Source organism: Petaurus breviceps, unplaced genomic scaffold (genome assembly GCF_028583685.1).
Source record: "Petaurus breviceps papuanus isolate PSGF00001 unplaced genomic scaffold, PetGlider_PUasm1.0 688, whole genome shotgun sequence".
NCBI lineage: Eukaryota > Metazoa > Chordata > Mammalia > Diprotodontia > Petauridae > Petaurus > Petaurus breviceps.
In genome coordinates, this window is record NW_027186457.1 from 11950964 (window position 1) to 11974431 (window position 23468).

The 23468-nt window shown below is 35.4% G+C and overlaps 1 protein-coding gene across 13 annotated transcripts in view; it reads right to left on the reverse strand.

Annotated features, from left to right (window-relative positions):
• The window catches only part of TRIP12 (thyroid hormone receptor interactor 12), a 199150-nt gene that overhangs the window by 47969 nt on the left and 127713 nt on the right, over positions 1 to 23468 (reverse strand). For 12 of the 13 annotated variants that reach the window (XM_069104627.1, XM_069104626.1, XM_069104625.1 and 9 more), the window contains 10 exons: positions 18453 to 18536; positions 16827 to 16922; positions 13259 to 13407; positions 10936 to 10971; positions 10740 to 10835; positions 9892 to 9984; positions 9562 to 9723; positions 7662 to 7730; positions 7399 to 7564; positions 548 to 665 (listed from right to left, as the gene is read on the reverse strand). In XM_069104627.1, coding sequence (XP_068960728.1) covers positions 548 to 665; positions 7399 to 7564; positions 7662 to 7730; positions 9562 to 9723; positions 9892 to 9984; positions 10740 to 10835; positions 10936 to 10971; positions 13259 to 13407; positions 16827 to 16922; positions 18453 to 18536 — 1069 coding nt within the window. The remainder of the gene's footprint in view (positions 1 to 547; positions 666 to 7398; positions 7565 to 7661; positions 7731 to 9561; positions 9724 to 9891; positions 9985 to 10739; positions 10836 to 10935; positions 10972 to 13258; positions 13408 to 16826; positions 16923 to 18452; positions 18537 to 23468) is intronic. The other variant, XM_069104624.1, reaches the window with a different exon arrangement.

Here is a 23468-nt window from a genome sequence, read left to right on the forward strand (position 1 = left end):
TGTTGGGAATATGCTCTCAAAGAGCTTACACTCAATTACAAGAAACAACATGCACACAAATGAAGCAGATAAAACACACACACATACATACTACAATGTAGTTAAGAGGTAAATTTGGCAGGAAGGTGCTAGTTGCTGGGTTGGGGATATGAAGAAATATCTCATGTATTAGGTTATATTTAAACTGAGGGGGCTAAGAGGTGAACATGAAGAATGGAGAATATTCTGAAGCATGTTAGTAGGTGGAAGAGATGGGATAGAGAGTCTGATGTGTGAGGCAAGGCAAGCTGGATGATCTGGCTAATCTGGAGAGTGGATGAAGAGAAAAACAGTATAATGAGTCTGGAAATGTAGGCTGGAGCCTACACTGAAATTCTCAACACTTCAGTCTGTATTTGGTGCTAGTAACAGGAAGCATTTTTGAGCTCAGGTGGGACATAGTCAGATCTGTATCTTAGAACACTGCTTAAATTATATGGTATATAAATTGGAAAGGAGAAAGAATTTCTTGAGGAATATGTGTTGAACTTACTGTCTCCAAACTTACCAAATAAGAGATGTTAGCTCATAAAGTTCTTGAGGACTTCGTGGAACAAGATCAATTTGTTCCTGGCAACTGCCATTTGAGGCCCCACACAGAAGGAAGTGAAGTGTTTCTGCAATATCTTTAAAAATATAACTCAGTTACTACACAAATTAAAAAAGCAAAAGTTACTAAACTTCTTGACTAGGATGACTTCTCCAGAAGATTATAGATAATTTAATGAACGACAAAGCAAGAAGTTTTGTATAAAAATTTTCAATACATTTACAGAAGGCACAGGTTATGAGACAAAGATACACTTCAAATAAATCTGAAACAGCACCCAAATGATCATTCATTTTTTTTTTTAAATTATTACAACAAAGCATCAATTTTTTGACTATCCATGGGATGGGGGGGGGAGGATTGTTAATTGAATTAAAAAAAATTTTTTTAATAAAATTTAAAAATGAAACAAGCACAAAAAATCTAGAAAACCAAATATCAGAAATTTCATAGAGAATTATCTATTAATTTTGTACTCCTTCCTTTCATTGGCATGATATTTCTCTAAATTTTGAGAATGAAAATGCAGTAATGTGAGGTGGATTGTGGCCTTTTGAGTCAGCAATATCCAAGTTTAAGTCCTGCATCTGACACATACCTGCCTTAGGAAAACCAGGATTTTTCAGTGTCCTAAGCAATTCCTTAAGATGCTAAGTTACAGACAAGCTGGCTTTGTATCAGTGGATAGACTCTTCACAACAACACTGATAAAATAACAGGTTCATACCAAAAAATAACAAATTATTGGGATTACTAAACCATCATCGATGAACTACCTTATCTTAAATTGAATTTATAAAGCCCTCAGGATAAGAATGCAAAGCAGGTTTTTTAAAGCAGTCTAGGCAACAATTTGTTTACAAGCCCCATCAATTTCTGCATGTGTGGGTGATGGAAGTGAATCAGTTAGTCAACAATGCGGTAGGTCATACATGCTTTTGAGATACAAAGAATGCCCCCCTCCCCCAAGACAAACTCCTACTCCTACTCCCAGGGAGCTCCCATTCTAACAGGGTAGATAATATGACAACTGTAATGGAAATGCAAATTTAAAGATCTTCCCTGCCCTTAGGCCCTTTGATAGGCTTAAGAGACTCTGAGAATCTTCCTTGATTTGAAAATATACTCTGCCTCCTAATAGGCTGAATGTGGTCACATGGAGCCTGTGGCAGGAGGCTTGGTTTTCAGGAATGCCCACACCTTGATGCTGTGTGATTGGGCAGTGGGTCAAGAGGGTGGTTACATTCTCTGACCCAGTAGAAGGCTATATAATCCCTGATGTGAGGCTTTGTTCTGGGGCTCACTTTGAGAAGTGTTCTGTGATTTGATCAGATGAGACCCTGGGAAGCCGTTGTTGAGAGCCCCCCCAGCTTTGAAAATCCCAGATGTTGATTTGGTATGGATGTAATGGTTGGACAGTTTGGAAATCTGTCTACTTGATCTGTTTCTTTGTCTTGATAATTCTGTCTGTGTACTCTGAAGTTCGGGGTGCTGACCTTTTTCCCCTGAACTAGGTAAACTATACACATTTGACTGATTAAAGGAAGCTTGTTAACCCATTTTGAGTTGCTTTCCTTTAACAAAGCAGATCTAAGAACCTGTGTTGGCAGCCACCCTAGGGACTCTGGGGTGCTTGCTGATACAACAACAATACACACGCACAAAAAATACATAGTAAATGGGAGGTAATTTCAGAGGAAAAGTGCTTGGAGAAAATAGCAGTAGGTGACACTGACCCAAAGGCCTTCTGGAGAAGGTGGGACTTGAGCAAAATGCTGAAGGAAATCAGGTCAGGTAAGAGATAGGGGCTATGCCAAAGAACAGAGGTGGAAGATGGAGTATCATAGTAGAGGAACCTAAAGTAGGCTGGTGGAGTTGGACGACAGAAGTTGGGGAAGGATATTGTTTACTTTAATAAGGTAAAAAGAAGACAGGAAAGGGAGGAAGGAGTAAGGTTATGAAGGACTTTGAAAGATACACAGGAACAACTCGAGTTTATTGAGTAGGAAGATGAAATGATCACACCTGAGCTCTACAATGCAGGATGGACTGTGGTGGGGAGATACCAGGCATAGATTTTGTAAGCAAAGGCAAAACTTGTAAATGTACATGAAAAGGAGCTATTTTTGACAGCTTCTCTAGCAATGGTACATCTGAGTTTAGACAGTGTGCAAGTCAACAAACACTTCATAAAATGCCTCCTGTGAGGCAGACATTGCTAAGTGCTGCAGATAAAAGAAAAGCAAACCAAACAATAAAAGTAACCTTCAGCCTCCCATCCCTAAGTAATCCCTACCCTAAAGGAGCTCAAGTCTATGGGGGAGACACCATGTAAACAACCACGGATAAAGACATCAGAGGAAACTGGAGATCTTAGAGGAAAGGCATTAGAAAGAGAAGTAGACACTGTAAGGCAGTACTCACATTAAAACTAATGAAAGGGTTTAGGATTCTTTTTTTTTTTAAGTCTGTAGCAAGCAAAATGAGATTATGTAAGTTTGACTGTTACTGCTTATATGTCTCACATTTTAAAAAATGGTAGGGGTGGGCACGGTCATTTATGCCAACAACTGCTACACCAATTGGATGAAGTTTCTTTTTCCCCACACTCAGGGTGCCCCACCCAAAATATCTAATATATTAGATATATTCTGTCTCTCTCCCTCTCTCTCATATATATGTGCGTGTATATTTAATATACATCTAATATATTGAAGATACCTTCAATAAATCCACTCAGACATGTATCTAGATTTATTTATTCTTCAGTTATATACAATTATGGATATGCTGAACATGAATGTATTGTTATTACCTGCTCTTTAACATAAATTTAAGCCTTATTACAAAACAAATGAATGAAATAAATGAAATACCAATATGAAGCATTCTTTAATAACAAGCTATTCCTTAGTCTCAACCGAAGCCTCAGAACAATGGCTTGGAACCTTAGGTACAATGAATTAGAAAACGAAATAATATGGTATAATAAAAGTTCAGGACGACGATTTGTCTACTGTCTGTTAGTCACAGTAAGCAATAAGAAAGCAAGGACTGTGCTCCTTCTTGCCAATTTTAGGTGTTATCTCTCTCTTTCCTCAAGATAACTAGGCCAGTCCGTGAGAAATGTCCGATACAAAATGAAGTGTAAAGAAGAAAAAGGTAAAACATCTTAAGTCATATCCTGTCCCACAGTAAGAGCTTTGCCAGTGCTTAACATGTACCCTTAATATTCCTGCCTTGTCCAGCAAATCCTGCCACTATATTACCTATGTTGACTATCAGACTCTTATCCAAAATATGCTATTTTTTCCTCTCGAACTGCTTGATTTGTTTTCACAAAAAGTTTCCATCTCTCTAATAATTAGATATCAATCTCTCCCTATCAACAAGTCCCTTCCCTATTGCCCATAGACATGGCCAAATCTTTGTCATTACCTCTCAAACCACGACCCTTTTATCCTTCTACACATTTTTGTCAAACTCTCTGAAACAGCTGTCCAAACTCATTGCCACCATATCTTCTTTAAATCCCCAGCAATCTCCAAACTCAAGTCAACTGACGGTGTTCTCCCCAATATTACCAATAGTCGAATCTAAGGGTCTTTTCTCAATCCTCATTATTTTATAAATCTATATAGCACCTGAAAGTGTTGACCAATCCTCCTGCAGGAGAGTCTCTCTTCTCTAGGTTTTCATGACATTTCTTGCTGTGGGTTTTTTTTTTTTCTATACCAACCTCCAAGATTGCTTCTGAACAATCTCTGCTGGGGTTCATGCAACATCCAAATTTCTTGGATCTCTCCTCTTTTCTTTGTATAATCTTACTAAGTGACCTTACCAGTCTTCCATGGGTTTAATCACCTCTATACAAATAATTTCCTAAACAAGAGATCCAGCTCGTCTTTCTACTAAGTACCAACCCTCTATTATCAGGAATCTATCATACATCACAAATTGTATATCCCACAGACACCTCAAGTTCAGCAAATTCAAATCACACCTACCTTCCCCTCCCTTTCCCCAACTTCCCCATTTTTGCTGAAAGCACAACCATCTTCTTCCACTTAGCAAAGCTGGCAACTTCAGTATCATTTACTCTTCACTCTCCCTCACCAAACACAATCAATTTCCAAATCTTTTTATTTCTACCTCCATACCATTTCTCCCCAATCAGTTTGGGCCACCACCCCAGTTTGGGTTCTCTATCAGCTCTTACTCTGGACTAGCAAAAGCTTCTTAATTGGTGTTCTTACTTCCACACAACAACCACTCAAGTTTGACTGTGTCACTTTCCTAGTGATTTTCGATTACCTTCAGAATAAGATGGAAACTCCTATCTATGATATTTAAAGCTCTTAACAAGCTGGCCAGCCCCAACTTACCTTTCTAGTCTTATACTCTTCAGAGTTGAACTAAATTGACCACTGCACACATATCACTTCCTTTCTCCGTGCCTTTTTACTCAAATGTAATTCCACAAACCCTCAGTTATCCAAGCATTAGCTTCTGCATGATGCCTTTCCTGCCCCCCCCCCGATGCCTTCTCCCTAAGGTTACTTTGCATCTGTTCTGTATGTATTTTACACACACACACACACACACACACACACACACACACACGCATGACTCCCTAGTTAGAATGCAAACTCCTTGAGGACAAGGTTGTTTTGCTTTCAGTATCTAATACTTATCATCCTGTATAAACCTTGGACATAACAGGTAAGTAAATGCTTCATTAGTTGAAAATGGATACAGACATTAAAGGTAATCAGGTAGTTTTAGAGGGAGAATCAGACAGGGGATACAGACAACAAAATAGATAAATTGAAAAGCTCTTGCAAAAGTAACAACACCACTAGCCTGAAAAGAGTAATAGTCACTTAGGAAAAAAACTCTTTGCATGAAGTATATTTGATAATAACCAAAATAACTAACACAAATATCTGTAAGACTAAGAGACATTCCCCAAAAGATCAGTGACTATGAACAAACAAATCTCAAACAGTTCTCAAAAGAACTACAAACTGCTAAAAACCATATGAAAAATTACTCAAAATCACTAATATTAAAAAGAAAATTCTTATCTAAACAACAAAAAGACTGCAGAAAGACAAATATACTGATACATTGTCAATGGAGCTATGAATTAGTCAAAACATTTTGAAAACAAATTGGAATCATGTTAAAAAATAACTAAGCTATCTACACCATCTGACTTAGAGTTTAGGTTAGGTTTATACCCTGAGAATGTCAAAAATGTGGTTGATGAGTTGGTTAGTTTTGCTGAACTGTTTTTCTTTCCTTCTTTCTTTTTAAACTGGGTAGGAGAGGCAAAGAGATATTTTTAGAAAATTATGGTAAAAAATAAGAGATCAATTTTAAAAAGAAATTATTAAGATGAAATAAATATATGACTTCCTATTCTTTCTAAGCTTTAATCTCTTCCTTTTCTTCAATAATTTGCTGTAGAAGCTTATGTGTCCTAGGTATCATTTAAAAATATATAATACATTCATTACAACAAAATTCTATTCTTAAAAAACCTTCAGTTGTTTCCCAATTTCCAGATATTCCTCTTCTAACATTCTAAACATTAAATCTTGCCCAAGCCTCTGTGAGTTCTGAAAGCCAGCACCCTTTCAGAGAAAGTCTCATTTATAAAAGTTCATCTTCAATATGAACAAGCCAATACTCAAATTAAGAAACATATGGTTTACAACATACAAAAAAATAATCCTTGTTAGTGACACTCAAAGAAATGAGCAATCCAACTGAAATCTCTCAGAGTGACAAGTAAAGGAAAAATTTCAGATCAGGTTCAAGACCTGGATGTACTAATGTAAAGTGACTAAGCAGAGACAGATGAACAACTTATAAAGCACAATTTATACAGAACAACCTCAAGATGAAGTAGAAAGACTTAGAACCAGGTACTAACATCATTTGAAGAATCATTTGGTTGGATATTCATGTTAAAAAGAAACACACTCTCTCTCTCTGATACAGTTTTAGGATTAATTTTTGTTTAAATATAATCTGTTTTCTAAAACCACTGTGGTGTAAAACATGATTTACTAAACATGAAATTAACTTGTAATGTCACAATATTGTTGTTTTTTTTTTTCTTAAGCAATTGGGGTTAAGTAACCTGCTCAAGGTTACACGGCCAGTTATTTCTGGGTGAGTGCTAAGTGTCTGAGCCCGGATTCGATCCCAGGTCATCCCGACTCTGGGGCCAGTGCTCTTACTCACTGTACTACCTGGCTGCCCCCACAATACTGTTTTAAAAATTAATTTGTTTACTTTTAGTTTACAAGATGCAGTTCCACAATACCTTGAGTTTCAATTTTTCTACCCCTCCCTCCTCCCCCCATGGCAGCATACAATCAAATACAGGATCTGCAAATACCTTCACAGTAAACATTAGTCAGGTTCCCAGGCCCTGTGAACGAGACCTATTTGTTCTCTTGTTTCATTAAAGTCCTACTGTGCACATAGAAGACTGTAAGGATTTAAGATAATAGTAGCATACACCAAAAAGGGGAAAGCATCTTCAGTCATCTAGTTCACAGCCTTCCTCTTACAGAGGCACAGAAAAGGGAAGTCATTCGCTCCACACCACACCAACAGTAAATGGTAAACCTGTGACACTCTCTTCATGGGTATGAGAAGGTCCCAGGTCCTCTACCTACCAATCCAGTCCTCTTCTAGTGACTATTACCTTCATTATTCAAATATTTCATCCACAACAGACAAGACATCCTACTTTATAAAACATGAAGTAGAAAACAGATATTGGCACTTACTTTGCTTCATAAGTTGAACTGCTAGAGTTGGACAGTTAGAACACATCAAGGAAAACATGCGGACCACCATAATAAACATCCCAGAGCTTAGAATTGGTGGAGTAACGACCAACAGTTGCTGAATATTGGTGAGCAAATCCTTAGAGGCAACCTGCTGAAGCAAATTCTTACAAAGAAAAAAACAAAATTAAAAAAAAATTACTCAATGCTTCCTTATTTATTTTCAATTTTCATTAAAGTTACACATTAGATACAATGCTCACCTCCTCATGTTGGAAGTTGTCCACTAGTCGTGCAAAACAAAGACAAGTGCTCTCTACTGACTTCTTGTCCTGTGTTTTTGAATGGTGATTTGAAATGTTATTCAATAATAGTAAATAATATGTGTTTCTATATCACTGTCCCAATCCACCCTCCATCTCCCCCCAGTGATTTATGGGACAAGTCTTTCAGTCAATATTTATACAGAAAACACAAAAAAGCTTAAATTGAATATCCCTGATTACATATATACTTGCATTGTTTCCACTATTTATGCTGCGCACACACATATAACACAGGTACTTGTCTCCCCTATTATAACCTAAGGTCCTGATTAGTCAGATTTATTTTGTTCTGCATATTTTTATCCCTAGGCCACAGCAGACTTCTTGGCACATGATAAACATACTTGATAAATATTTGCTGATTAAGGCAAATCAGTCATATTTTAGAAGTTTTAATATATATTCTAAAACTAAGAGTGACTGCCTAATATTGCTGTTCTCTTTCACTAATAAAAAATATAAAGCTTACGCCTTCAGTGAATATACGTTCAAAAGGCAATCTTCAGTATTATATTAAATAAACCTGAAGCTGTCAGTTTGTTTCATCTCAAATAAAATGTTTTAAATGTTTGTATGTTCAGAGTGACTAAATGCCTGAGATATCCCAGATAAACATTGAAATTAAAGAAACTGACCTAGGACTAAAGAGTTGAATTGCATGATTCACAAAATAAATATAGTTCTATGTTCTCTATGTAATAGAAAGGCAGGGAAAGAACTTGGAGATTAGGTTGGATAGCTTTTTTTTTTTTAAGATTCAAATACAAACTAATTTTTTTAATGTATATTAATGCTAATTATTGTGTGTAAAGTTAGGCACACTGACATATTTAATAGTACTACTGTAATACCAAGCAAGCAGCTAATTTTTAAGATCCTCAAATATGTCATCTTTAAAGCAAGACATTATTTGTTCCTATTGAGCTCAGAACTATTATCATCATGGTTACCTGGATAAAGGGACTGCAGGTCCCAAGAGAAAAGTAGTTTATAAAGAAAATAAAATTATTGAAGAATTACAGCAATCTCATAAAAATGAAAAAGAATGTCTTCCTGGGTAACCAACATATACTCATAGACACCCATCAAAAAAAAGTACTATATAAGTCAAAATATCATAAAAGTAAGCTATTTTACTTCAAACACTGTTGGAAAAATCTGGATACAAAGGTGCAAAAATTATATCCAATAAGTTCGTCCCCTCTTTCCTCCACAACAAGAACAATAATGATAACCACAACAGTAATAATAGCTAATTAACCTTTATGTAGGCTTACTATGCACCAGGCCCTATGCCAAATGCTTTATAATTATCTCACTTGATACAACGATGATCAACGAGAGGTAGCTACTATTATGATACCCATTTTACAGAATGAGAAAATTGAGGCTAACAAAATTAAGTGACTTGCCCAGGGTCATACAGCTAGTTATCAGAATTCAAGTTTTCCTAACTGCAGGTCCGAAGTTCTATCCAATGCACCAACTAGATAACACTGAGGCTGACTTTAAAACTAATTATTTTATAAACAACTTTGTCCTACCATAAGTAAATTTACCGTAAGTAAATCAATTTCTAGATGCCAAACATGTTCTTTAATCTCAATGTTTACAAACAAAAAACTTCATGATTGTTTTTTGAAAAGTTACTTTATATTCGCCCTCATCTCAATTTGATGTGCAAGTCCAAAATTATGCAAAACAGAACAACACTAAAGAATATATTAATAAGATAAATATTCTAAAGTGTTTTATTTTTAATCAAACAGGGAAGAAATACACAAATTTTAAAATATTTTTAAAGTACAGAAATATAACAAATAACTCTCTCTTTTACCTGGTGGGTGAGCCTTTGGGTAAGCAAGGGGAGGGAATCTGCCACAAAGTGAAACTCATCTGGTGTGATACTCTGGCAGCAATTGGCCGCAATCGCGAGAGCATTTCTCTGGGCATTTATGCTGAAGAACTCCAGATACAGCAGGCAGTCTGCCAAACCTCCCTACAAAAAAGACAGTTGTTAGAAAGAAGAAATATTCTTTATCAATAGCAACAAAATCTTCAAATGGCTGGGTGTTCACTAATTTGGAAACACCACCCTGTGCACTCCAGACAAATCAGAATCCACACACTAGGAGGTTAACGGCCTCACTCCCAAAGTCATACTTACCGCCTGCAGAATGGCTTTGCTGTGTCTACGCGATAGCATCTCCAAGGCAGTCAAAGCCTGCTCTGCCACATCAATACACTGAATCACTTGCAGCTACAACATACAAGTTTTGTCAGTTAATGCTCACTTTAATTTTTAAGAACATGCATATTACATAGAGAGAAATCAATTTAGGAATTTAGGAAGCTATAATCTTATAAACTAACATGGGGGGGAGAAGAGTTAATAATATAATTTTCCATCCAATTCAAATTACTTGTTTCTTGCCTACTGCTCTGAAAAATAAAAGCTACACAGTATAATATAGAATAGAAAACTTTTGAAAAATTTTCATATGAAACAAGGCATTATAACTTTCAAACAAATTTGCCAGGCAAATTGATAAGGGCCTTGTTTAAGTATTATGATCTACCATAGACCATATGAAAACACGTCCTTCTTCTACTTACTTTATGACCTTGAACATGCCTGTGTTTCAACTTTCTTAGCTTTAAAAGAAGTATTAAATGCCTATCAACTTCAATGGGATATTCTTTAGATACAATGAGATTTTATGTCTATCAAAATTAGAAAAAGTACAATAATACAATATGGTTATTACTATAAAGTGTACACCTCACATGTGATCTCACAGAATATATCCTAAATAGACTAAGTTAGTGATATGCTGACTAGTCAAGTATTTCTGGAAGTCAATTTGAAGGGTTTATTTAAGTAATTGTAAGAACAGGTGATAAGCGCCAAAAAAAAATTCATATTTTGATGCCGTATTTTATGGGACCGGATTTAATTCTTTACATATTTCTCTTGTATCTGCTTTTCAAAAATGAATCAAAATTAGAAATTACCTTTTCCAAAAAAACAGGAATGGCATCCACCACTACAGCAGATGATCTGGGAAGTGCTTCCATCATATATGTTAAGGCTCGACAGGCATGGTTCATCTAAAAAAAAAAAAAATTTTAGATACTTTACTCCCAAGGCATTATCTTTTAAACTAGAACTGAATTACTTAAAAAAAGAAAAACCACATTGTTCACTTACAATGTCAAAATTATGCTCCATCTGCAGCAGTGTTATCTGTGAAGAAAACATTTCTTTAAATCACTGAAATGTTATTAGAAAAAAAAACCTCAAAAATTATTTTTCTCCCATTTAAGCAATCAAACTTTGAAGCTATCACGCAGATCAGATCGTACTAGATCAAAATTTTCATGTCAAATACCTGGCCAGGTTTTTACAAGTTAAACTCTTTAATATCTAGATATGTAGGTTGTTCCTATTGAAACACATTAAAAATAACAAAAACTGTCTTCACAATTCATGACAGAGGACCAGTTTTGGGGGTCAAGCCATTTTGTAATACATTTAACTCAGAATGAAGAAGATAATGGGATCCTAGACTTAAGAGCTGAAGGGGACCTTAGAGGCCATGTAGTCCAACACCCTCATTTTACAGATGAGGAAACTGAGGCACAGAGAAATAAAATGACTTGCCCAAGGTCAGATATGTAGTCAGTGGCAGAGCCAGGATTCAAACCCAGGTTCTCCGTCTCCATAGCTCCTCCTATTTCTATACAGCACTACATGCCTCCAAATCCACAGTGAATCCAATTCTACTGTCCTGAAGTCTGCTAACCCAACACCTTTAATTCCAGGAATTTAGAATCATATTCTGAGCTCTAGGTGGATACTACGGGAAATAAATTCTCAGACTTCCTTTTATGAATAACTAAAGCTTGACTAGACATCATGTCTAATAAAGAAGTAGAAATGACACACCTATCATAAAGGAAAAGGATAGTATGTGAATACAGCTCTTTTATATTGTCCGTGTTATTTTAGCCTTTTGCCCTGACATATTGTCTAATAATGCTTGTATTCTAAAAATCATGTAACTACAGTATTAAAAAAATGGTTTTAAACATTATGAACATAAGTGACAACTTAAAAGGACATTTTCCTGATGCAGACATTCAACATTATCATAAATAAGATTAAAATTCTGGTTGCCTTTATATTTCTTGACATTGTCAACAAAACAATTCAACATAACAGAAAAAAAAAAAACCACTTAAAATATCAATGTTTTCCCGATATCTCATAATAAGCTAAGAATGTAGTATTATCAACACAAAGATAGGGAAGGAAAAGAACATGGGATTGTATCACAGAGAGGTAAGGCACAGCTAACAGTAGCCCAAGTTTGCACAGGGAGTCACAATGTTGGAAAGGATTAAATGACAAGCATTGAAATGAAGTTTGGATAGGCAATGGGAAGTAACCAAAGGTTTCTGAACAGTAAAGCAGTATGACCAGACCTATGCATTAGGAAGATAATTCCAGCAATAGTGTGAATGGAGCAGGGAAGACCAATTAAAAGCCTATGGCCATAGTCCATACAGGAGTTAACAAGAGGCTATACTAGAGTGATGTTAATGGGAATAATTTAAGTCAGAAACAAAAGATAAATGTAGAATTAAAAAATATGCTGACACCCAGGTATATGGAACTTAAAAAGGAAGCAATCCAAGCCTCCAAGGAACATTATGAGATATAGGAAAAATGCTAACGCTATCAAATATAAAAACTGGCCCAAATGCTACCCTTTCCCAAACAGACACAAAATTAAAAGGAAAAAGAAAATCTTATGTGATCTATTTCATAGGATCACAGACCTAAAGGTGTAAAGGCTCCCAGAAGCTATTTAATCCAAACTAAGCCCTTGGTATCATAGATAAGGAAATGAAGGCCGAGAGATGTCAAGGATATACAAACAGTAAGTGGCAGACCTGTGATTTGTACTTCAAGTACAACCAGCCACCTGTACAGATAAGCTAGAGATCTCAGGCATCACTTTGTTAAGTGGGCTATCACATATGCATGGACCTCATAACCAGAATATTCTTACAAGGTCAAGGAAAAGCTAGCCCATCTGTCACTTCACCTAAGCACGTTACTCCCACTTCTATGTCCTATGTACCCTTTAATATCAACAAATAACAAATGTTTTATTAAACTGCCCAGTATGAAGTCAGTGTGGCATAAAGGACAGAGTTCTAGCCTTGGGTTTGAATGTCATCCCTGGCACATAATAGATCTGTGACCACAGGCAAGTCCCTTCAACCCTGAGCCTCAGCTTCCAGATCTCTTAACATTACCTGCTATAGCTACTTCACCCCATGGCTGTCAGGTTCCAAGGTGATAATGTAAATAATGCACTTTGCAAACCTAAAAATGCTGAACTTCAAGTATTATTCTAATAAACAAAATGGCAATATGTATGAGGCTTTAACAAAGAAAAAGGTAGTTACGGGAAAGACACAAAAACCATTTTAAAACCCCACCAAAATCCTACCATCCTTACCAAAGCTGGAACAACACTTTTTACTGGAAACCCTCCCAATGTCTCCTCATTTCCCATGACCAATAATTGACACATCTCAATCACTGCCTGAAGCTGCTGACTTTCATCAGTAGCTTGTAGTCCTTGTAGAAGCTGCTGGGCCTTAGAACCTATAGAAGAAAAAGAACCTTGCTTTACATTTAAGGAACTGGTATTCCTTAGTATAAAAAAGGCTTGGGTGAAAAGAGTACTTGTTCTTCCTCTTTTGGTTTAGACTAAAACAAAGAAAGAAACAAACCATCTCCATACTACAGGCCAAAATATGTAACTGCTAAATTCAAGAGAAGAGCATCTTTATCAATTCTATCAGCACATCTCAACACCCAAAAGTCTTTCATGGAATCCAGGTGTTTTCTAAGTTTTAATATTTTTTTCCTATAAATTTTTTTAAATCCTTCTTTTATGAAAAACAGTACCAAAAAGGGAATTCTACAAATCTATTATATATTTGACGTTAAAGGGATAAACAACTGATACTCTATTAGGTTTTTAAAAAATTAGATTAATAAAAGCTGGCATTAGATTCAAATCTTAAGCATTTTAATTATATTTTCAACTAATATTTTAAGCTTATGGAACAAATAGGGGCTTAACTGCAACTCTTATTAGTGCAGAACCATGAATTTTCCCTGTATTGCTCCTGTGCATACAGAACTACTAAGATCTGAAAGAAAATGGAATATTGAACTAAATCTTTCTGTTATACAAAATTGCATCAAAACGCATTATTAAATTTCTCTAAAATTCCATTTCGTCTCAAGTTGTAACAAAAAGGGGAAATGGGAAAGTATTTAGGACCTAAGCAGAATGAATTCGTTATGGGAGCATTAATTTGCAATGGTGAGAAGCTAAAAAGCACTAAATATGGTGACAAAATGAACCAGAGCACCTCTATTTTTTAAAGTTCACTGTAAAAAAGGCATTATGAGGTCATCTACTATGAGGTTCATTTATGGAGAAACAAAGAAAACCATCTAACTTTCAGTCAGTTGTCCAATCCAAATCAAATTACAACATACAATCAAGGTTGGTAACATTTAATCTCTTCTCACTTCCCTTCTAGAGTATATTTTTAAAAATAATAACCTTTCTATGCAACTGAATTTGCTCTCTTTCCTTCCTAATCTATCAACTTGAAAAGTGGGAGGCCTAGTGGAAGCAGTGCTGGTCTGGGAGATATGAGAAAATAGTGAGTTACCAATGTTACAAATTCATGTTCCAAATGAGGAAATGGAGGCCTGGAGAAAGTCAGTGTCTTGTCCAAGATTACTACCCTTGGCCATGAACAGCCAAGCTGGGGTTCTGATCTCTGATTCTCAAATCACAGCCCTGGGCTCGCAGGAGAGACTCAAAGCTCCAATAATCACTTCCAACACTTTGTACAAGTCACTGACTCTCTAGGCTTCTATTTCCTCATCTATAAGATGAGGAGAATACCTGTGGAATTTACAATACAAGATTGGTTATAAGGATCAAATAAAATAATGTAAAGTGTATTGTAAAATCTTAACGTGCCTGGATGTCAGATGTTAGCTTCATGCTAGAATTCCAGAGAGGATCTGGACCTGTTGACTACAATTGAGCTTTAAGTGATACTCCAGGAAAGTAGTCAAAGAATATGCTCATACTGAGCCTTTACTAAGGGGGAAAGTTCATTTATTATTGCTAACCTTTAAAAAGTATAATATAATATTCTGAGTTCCAGATAAGGTAATCCTTCACAATAATATAATGACAGTTACTGTTCCTAGAGATGCTGTGGTATTCCTCTCCCCATGCAAATAAATAATAACTTTTGGACTGAGATCCCTATCACAAAAACAACTGTACATAAGGTGTCAGAAGACAGCCTGTTATAGTGGATACAGTGCTGGGTTTAGACTTACCAAGACTTAGTTTCTGATCCTGACTGATTCTACAAAGATGATAAAATACTGAGTTTTATATTAGTAATGATTTTGAAAGTCCTAGAAGATTAGCATGAAAGGACAGTATTATTCAATATTTCTTTTAAAGACAGCATTTACTTCAATAAAATGAGATTAGGAAGTGTGACCATGTAAAAAATATAACTGCCCAATGGAAATATTTTCTAATTAAGAACTAGAAAGTGTGGGCTACAATCCATGAGAGCTTGGACAAGTCACTCACTTTTCTGTGCCTCAGATCACACAATCCACAAATAGGGCCCATTAGAGCTTGTGTATTAATCACAACCTGCGACAGAAACACAAGTACCACACTCCTGCCAGCAAACAAGGAGCTCCTATGACCAGCCACATCCTTCATGTACACTGTGCACAGGATGCAGAGCTTATACCAAAGAGCACAGGCAGCTTCTCTCAAGTGGGGAAAGGCTCTTTAGCACCTGATAACATTTTCCAGGCCTGTCCCCACCAATACTAATACACCTGGCATCACAGGAAGACACACTGAGAAGAGGTCTTCTTCTCCATGTTTATTAAGTTCTTCTATCAGAAAATTATTTGTTTAGGAAGTGAAATAAAGAAACTTATGATTAAGATACTAGGCTAGTTCTAAGATAAAATGCAACCTCAAAGCTTTCTTGTAGATTATGGGATAATGGAGGCTGATAGCATCAGGGCTTCAGCTCCAATTTCTTTATATCAGGACATACTGAAAACTAAAAAGTGACTCCAGAAATATAAAGTTAAGGTTTGTCCTAATACCACACACACACACACACACACACACACACACACACACACACACACACACAAACACACACACACCCTTTATTTTACCTTAAGAACAAACAAAACTAGAAATATTTAATAGAAAACTTCATCATTAACATATTCTGATATTACTTCAGAAACTTAGGAAACAACTCTCAATTTCTAAAGATGTAACTGTGTTTGGATACTCTTTTAACAAAACAGAAGTATTTTTAAGAGACTAAAGCTAGCATTCTGTGAAAAGCATAAAATGATTTGTGGTTTACAAAGTTTTCAGTTCTAAGTTTAAGACTTAGGTAGTCCCTCGTTCTGTTACAGTACAATATAAGAACATCAGTCTGGAATAAACCTAGAACATAAAATGAACCTAGGAGACTTTTACTCTCAACTGCATGTTTGTATCTGTAACCTGCAAAAAATATTTTAATGATTTATACATACAGATGAAGAACTTTAAAGCTCAAATCTGTGTAAAAATGTGAATGATGCTGGTTATTGTGTATGTATACCATCAAACATATAACTTGAGTGGATCAGTTGTTTTATTGTTCGACCTATCACAAGTTCATCTGGCATAACCCAAGATATAACCTCTGGATATACTATTAACATGATTTTAAAATATATATAAGTCCAAAAACAAAACATGAAATGTTAACTCTATGAGCTAACATTGACTGCTAACAAGTGAACTGTGTTTTTAAAAACATACTAAGGCTTATGAAGACTCACTTCCATTCTTAATATTTACATTAAAAACTAACTAAATGAAATAAACACTAAACTAATAAGGGTTTGGAGGGGATGACTAATTTAAAACTATGGCTTACTAGCTCCACTTCCAATTGTCCTGTGGAAAAGTTGTGACATCCGAGGACCAAGAGGGCCGAACAGGTGAGGAGGTAGACCCCTAGCCTCTAACAGAGCTAAAAAACAAAACAAAACACATACACATATACACAAACACACATACACACAAAAAAAAAAAAAAACAAAAAAAAAAAAACAAAAAGAACAAAACAAAAACAAAGAGAAAAGAAAATTATGAGCTGGCTTAATGCAACTGATCATACACAAAAATTTCTAACACAATTTACTTGACAATTACTGATTTGCAAATTACAGCTCCTACGTTAAAACTGTCAATGCAATCTTTATACTTTAAGATCTTTGTGTTTCTTTAATTTTCTCATTTTATACAGATACATTTTTTTTTTTAAAAACTCAGCGTTGTCAGTGACTCAGGATTATGTTCCCAAATAGATCCTAAGGTGCATTTTTAAAATCAGTTTGATCCCCAATTTCATTTTTGTCCTGTCATTTTTAAAAAGTGTTAAGTCAGCAACATCATTTTAACAAACTAGAGGAGAAATCCTCAAGTGATTTATGTATCTAATGGAATTAATAATAGCAAGTTGCATGACTCACAAAAGCTGGAATGATCAAAGATCAGAATATTAAATTCTTTCAGGAACTCTCACAAGCTACCTAAAACCTATTTTAAAAATAACATGCTTTCTTGTGAGATTAAGACTGGAGAGCTGTTATAACTCTTCTTAAAAAGGTTATTTTTTTCTGTTTAAAAACAACCTATATTTAGAACAAGTCTGTTCTGTCAAACAGACTTAAAGAATTAAAAAAAACACTTTTTAATAAAAAGGCACCTGTAGCACTAGATTTGTTTTATTAAATTTACTGACAGCCAAAGCATATTTCAGGAAGAGAATGAACACAGTATAAAATTTAATTTGCATAAAACTCTTTTCTTGATTCTCTACTTTGAAAAATGGTACAAATATGCTGTAGTGAGCAACTAGAAAAGGAAAAAAACAACATCTAAATATGTACACACAATATTATACTTATATTACTGTGATACTGGCACATGAGTTTAACATTGCAGGTTAACTTAATTGCTTTAACATTTTCCCCCTTCTTAAAAATACATCATAAAAGAGTACAACTATATTATATAGACTTGTCCCAAAAGGGAAAATTATGATCTAATAAGATGTGTTCTAAATTGTCAGACTGATTCCTACATATACAAAACTGAAAGACTAAAATAAAGCACATGGTAAATAAACTAATCACCACCACCACCACCACCACCAAAAAAATAAAAAAAAAAAAATCAGCCAACGAATCCTGTTTTCCATAAGCAGTGTAAATACCAACTATGCAAGACCTCCACTAACAATACTTTCCTAGTTCCACACTAGAAATAATAGAGGCAGTTGTTTCTTCTTATACTGCAAAATCCTCAAGTCTCTACAGAGAAGGACCCATTTCTCCGAAGTGTAGACACAGTTAGAAGAAACATGATCAGACGATAAAAGTGCATAACAAATGAAGCTGTCTGAATGAATTTCAGGAACCCAAAGTTAGAACCAGAACCAACGGTTTGTGGATTTACCAGTAGTTTCTTGTAAGCCCAATAACTGTCTTGTTTTTACCTTGCAGTCTTCCCATCTCTGAATCATCTGACTCACTCTCACCAGAGGTGGTCATGCCTACAGCCCCAGCAACAGAACTAGAAGCTGGAAAGAAGAAAAAAAAAAGGGGGAGGGGGGAGGATTACTTAATCACCGTATGATTGGCTTCTCTTTAAAAAAAAGTTTTAACAGATCACAAAGGATCATGGTGAGTCAGTCACTTCTCTGCCCTCAAAGCTGAGCACTGTGTCCTCTGGTGTTCAAAGGAAGAGTCGGACGTCGTAGTGTGTGCAGCGTGAGCACCAGAGCGCAGCCTTTGCAGATCATCCACGAGTCCCTCTCAGCTGGCCCAGAGCTGGTCTCTCTGAAACTGTTCCTGAATGAAATCTTGTCCTGGATTCGACTGCTCAAACTCAACTCAGACAAGACTGATAAGACTGGAATGATGTTAAATCAGAGGACCGACCTTCCAAGGCAGCATTCAGAAATAGTAGCACCAGAAATTGATATTTTGGGGAAATGCTCCTCCAAAGTGATGTGCCTTCTAGGGAGTCTTTGTTCAGCATACTTCCTGGACTCTAGTCCTGGTAGACAAAATGATTTCTCTATTTCCAGATTGTGAGCAGATTTCATCTTCAGGATGAAGGTACTGATACATATATTACTATAACCTTTGACTAGTAGTAAAGCACTATTTGGAAATAGCAAATGTCCACCTCAATGCTTCAATAGCTCACCTACTCAGGAAAATACTAAAACCACAAATGCCAATCTGGCAACCAATTCAGAATAACACCCAATAAAGCTTCAAATGTATTATGAAGCATAGCAAGAGGAGACCTACACTTGTAGAACTAGTTGCATACATTTCCTCACATCCTCTGCTTGAAAATAAAATCCAGCTCTTTGCACCTGACCTGCCTCAGATCACATATCATCCAGCACATCTGAAGCCACATACCTGAATTGCTGTCAAGCTTAGTTCTAAAATTAGCGTGTGTATCTCTCTACTAGGAAGAATGTTGCTACCATTCTTTTAAAAAAGAAAAGTACACAAAATGTAAATAGGGAAGATAAATTTTCTTAAAGGCAGAATATGGGAATAACAAAATACCACAAGATCCAATTTATTTTCATATTTTCTTAACACAAAACCAAATATTTCATTTTATCAGAATTAAAGACTTGCCTGTGTGATAAAAATTTATGCTTAGAATTAAATGCTAATGCAAGAATATGAAAAGACTAAGTGGAGTCTCATTTCAGCAAAGAAAATGAAGTCTAGTACAAGCACATAAAGAAAAGCCACTTATAGCTGGTAACGTAAAATCTTAAAAACCAACATGCTCAGGCAAGAATGCTATTCCTGATGTACATATGTGCACGCACACGCATGCCTACCATTTAAGACTTCTCAAAAACTCAGGTACTGGATCCTCTGACTCTTAATGTATGATCATCAATAATAATGATTATGGAAAATTAAATGTACTAATGTAATTCTTGATAGAGATGTGCAGAATGCATAGACAACCTAGATCAAGAAAGAATTGAGAGAAATGTCCTAAAACCTCTAACCTCAGTGCCCAAGGCAATTTTCTAAGACTAAGTAACAGTGGAGTTATCAACAATCTAAAGCCCCACCCCCCATGCCTTCCAAAAATAGGAGAGGTAGCACTTTTTATATCACTTGTAAGAATGTTCAACTGCATCCAAGATAAATTTAAAACTATATCGTAATGAAGGAGTACACCAATATTTTAAAATCCATTAGCAGATAAGAAGTCATGCCATGAGTGGAAGTTATGACCAGATGAATGGAAATTCTACCCAATTCCACAACTTCTTTAAGAGCTTATGAATAAAAGGATATTGATAGTAATGTATGAAGTGCTTTAGTTGTCAAATGTTCCACCTTCTGGTAAAGATATTATTTAAAGAAGTCTCTTCTCTGTAGCTATTGACCCATATGTTCAGACCCTTTACACTTACGATAGGCCAGCAGTTGGGAAAAGATTGTGTGTCCCTTTACAAACTTGCCTATATGGATTAAAAATGCTTTAAACTTAGTTATATCCAACTGATTTTAACAAAGCCTTCTTCTCTAGTCTCTTATTCTTTTTATTTTTTTTTGCTTTGCTTTTTGGAGGGGGGGAAGGCAGGGCAATTGGGGTTAAGTGACTTGCCCAAGGTCACACGTCTAGGTTTTGTGTGTGTGTGTGTGTGTGTGTGTGTGTGTGTGTGTGTGTGTGTGTATGTTTTAAGTGTCTGAGGCCGGATTTGAACTCAGGCCCTCCTGACTCCAGGGCCGGTGCTCTATTCACTGTACCACCTAAATAACCTAGTCTCTTATTCTGTTCCCCCTACCTGTGGTGAACAGATTTTTATGGTATCATATGAAAATAATACGAAAAGGCATATACATAAGTGCACAACAAACTGTTAAAATTTGTTATAACAAATCTATTTAAAGAACTGAAAAGTTTTCATCCTTTAAATGCTTACTTTTGTGGGGTTTATATAAACTACTGTGTTCTCAAAGAAAGATTCATGTCATTATAACAAATTCATGACAGCTAGAATTCGTGAGATTACAGAAGTTTGCTATCTAGAATAACTGAAATTCTCGAACATGGATATAATATGTAGATATAATAAACACTAGCACTACATCCCATAATGTGGACATGAGAGCCACCCTTTACTATAAGCACTTTTAGAAAAGATAAGGAAAAAAGAGACAAAGAGATAATATCAAATATTTTTTTACCTTTAACCACACATTAGGAACAATGAAATTAAAGCAAACTGGAGGTGCAAAAACTCAATCCACTTGTTTTCCTTGCCATAACAAGTATACGCATAGACACACACGCATATATATACATGCACACACGTGTGTTTATACACACATATACATACATGTATACACAAATATATGTATGTTGTGTGCATGCCTCTTTAAAAGATGCAAAACACTAAAATTTCCTAATATTCTTTTTATTTTATTTTAGGATTTTGTAATAGAGTGATAGACACTACAGTACAGTTCTAATGTCTAGAGGAACCTCATAAAAGTTGGAAGAGACTTTGGAAGTACTGTAAATGGGTCCCCAGTTGTGATCTGGGTCAGAAACTAAAAGGGCTATCTCAAATTAAACATGGGTCATATCAAATAGGGAGAATCAAAGACTCGACCTAACCTCAATCTGACTCAAACTCTTGGAGCAGCAGTTCTGAAATCCCTCAAATTTTCTCTCAAGGATGACCATAATTATCTGGCAACCTAATAATAGACAACGAACAAGAAAGGACCTAGACTGTTCTCTAATTTGTGGCTAACTGGAAAAAAGCAGCAAGGAACTCCAAATAGCCATATTTGGAAGATATAGTATGGACCCCACTACGTTTACCAAAGAAGTTGAAATCATTTTAAGTACCAGTAAAACACAGTATAGTTAAAAGGGTGGAGGCGAAATCTCCTTTTGAATAATAACAAAACAAAGCAGAATGGAAAAAGTAGCCAAAAATGGGGGAGGAGGGAATTTTTATACTAAAAACCTAAAAGGATCACTTATATTATTGTAGATATTTCAAAATAAATGTTAAAAATTAAAAAGTCTTCTACCAAATGTAAACTGCCATGATTTGCCACTTTTACATCATACTTACAAAGGTCAGATATGTCGCCCATTTGACAAATTGGGTAAACTAAGGCACAGATATCAGATAACTTGTCCACTTTGCCTATATTACCAAAAGTTAAGGAGAAGTATTTCTATTAGTCTCCATTATAAATAAAAAAGGCTACACTGGCTCTACAGTAATCTACAGATTCATCCATATCTGTAAATACAGTATTAATAAATTTCATCTTTCACTACTTACAATAAATGTAGTCTTTGGAAAAGCAGAATTTAACCAAATATAGTAGAACCCTCTGTGGGAGACTATGGCTAATACCAACCTTAAAACTGTGTCATATTTTAGGGGATATGATTTGGCTCACATTACATCAAAAACACACATAATGATGTATTCTAATGGAGAATCAGAATTTGAATACAATTAGCTGGCTTTCTGTAAGAATCTTCTTGCTTCCATCTTCAGGCTGGAAACTCAAAAGTCCTAAATTAGGCTTCCATTATGTTGAGATGGATGGAATATGTGTAGAAAACATCTCTAATAGTGGAGGTGTGCTTATAAAATATACACTGATCAAAAAAGTTATTAATAACTAGCAAAAAGTATCCAGGAAGGGATAAGATCTGACTGTTTTTGCTATCAAATAATTGAGACCTAGACATACACACATATCTACAAAAGCATAAAGGGAATTAAGTATATATTCAAATGGTCATGAAATTTGGGGGTAGAAACAGCTTTGTAGAAAAGAATATATGCTAGGAGTCATTAATATAGGGAAATTTAAGGGCATCATTGTTTTTCTGAGAAAATACTTAGCAAAAAATACGTTCATTTCACAATGCAAAATCTGTCAGTGCTATACAAACTGCATCAAGACTACTTTGTAATGCAACAGGTGTTTATACAAAAAGAAAAAAGAAAATGCACCCTTATTATTGACTCCTTTTTGTGAATTCCTAGAGTTAAAGTTAGCAATGCACACTGTTAGTGTTGAGTCACACATTTTACACAAAATAAATTCTCAAAAATCTACCAGGAATCAAAGATTTGAGGGACTGTTCACTATTGCATTAACTCTAAAAGGGCTAATCTAAAAAAGATAATAATTGTATTCATTTCACAATTGATGCATTATGCTTTGAAATCTGGAAAAAGGAAAATTTGAATTCTAAGCTACTTTCATGAATGAGTATTGAGGCTCAAATGAAAAATATTTATAATGTAGCACCTGGAAAAAAACTTCATGTAAATATATATACACTAAACACTCCTTCCCACCAAAACAAAAACAAAACCCATCACTCCAGCAGTTTCACTAATTAACATATATAATTAATATGATCTTAAATTCCTAAATGTTAGATGACAAGTATCCCCACCACTCCACCT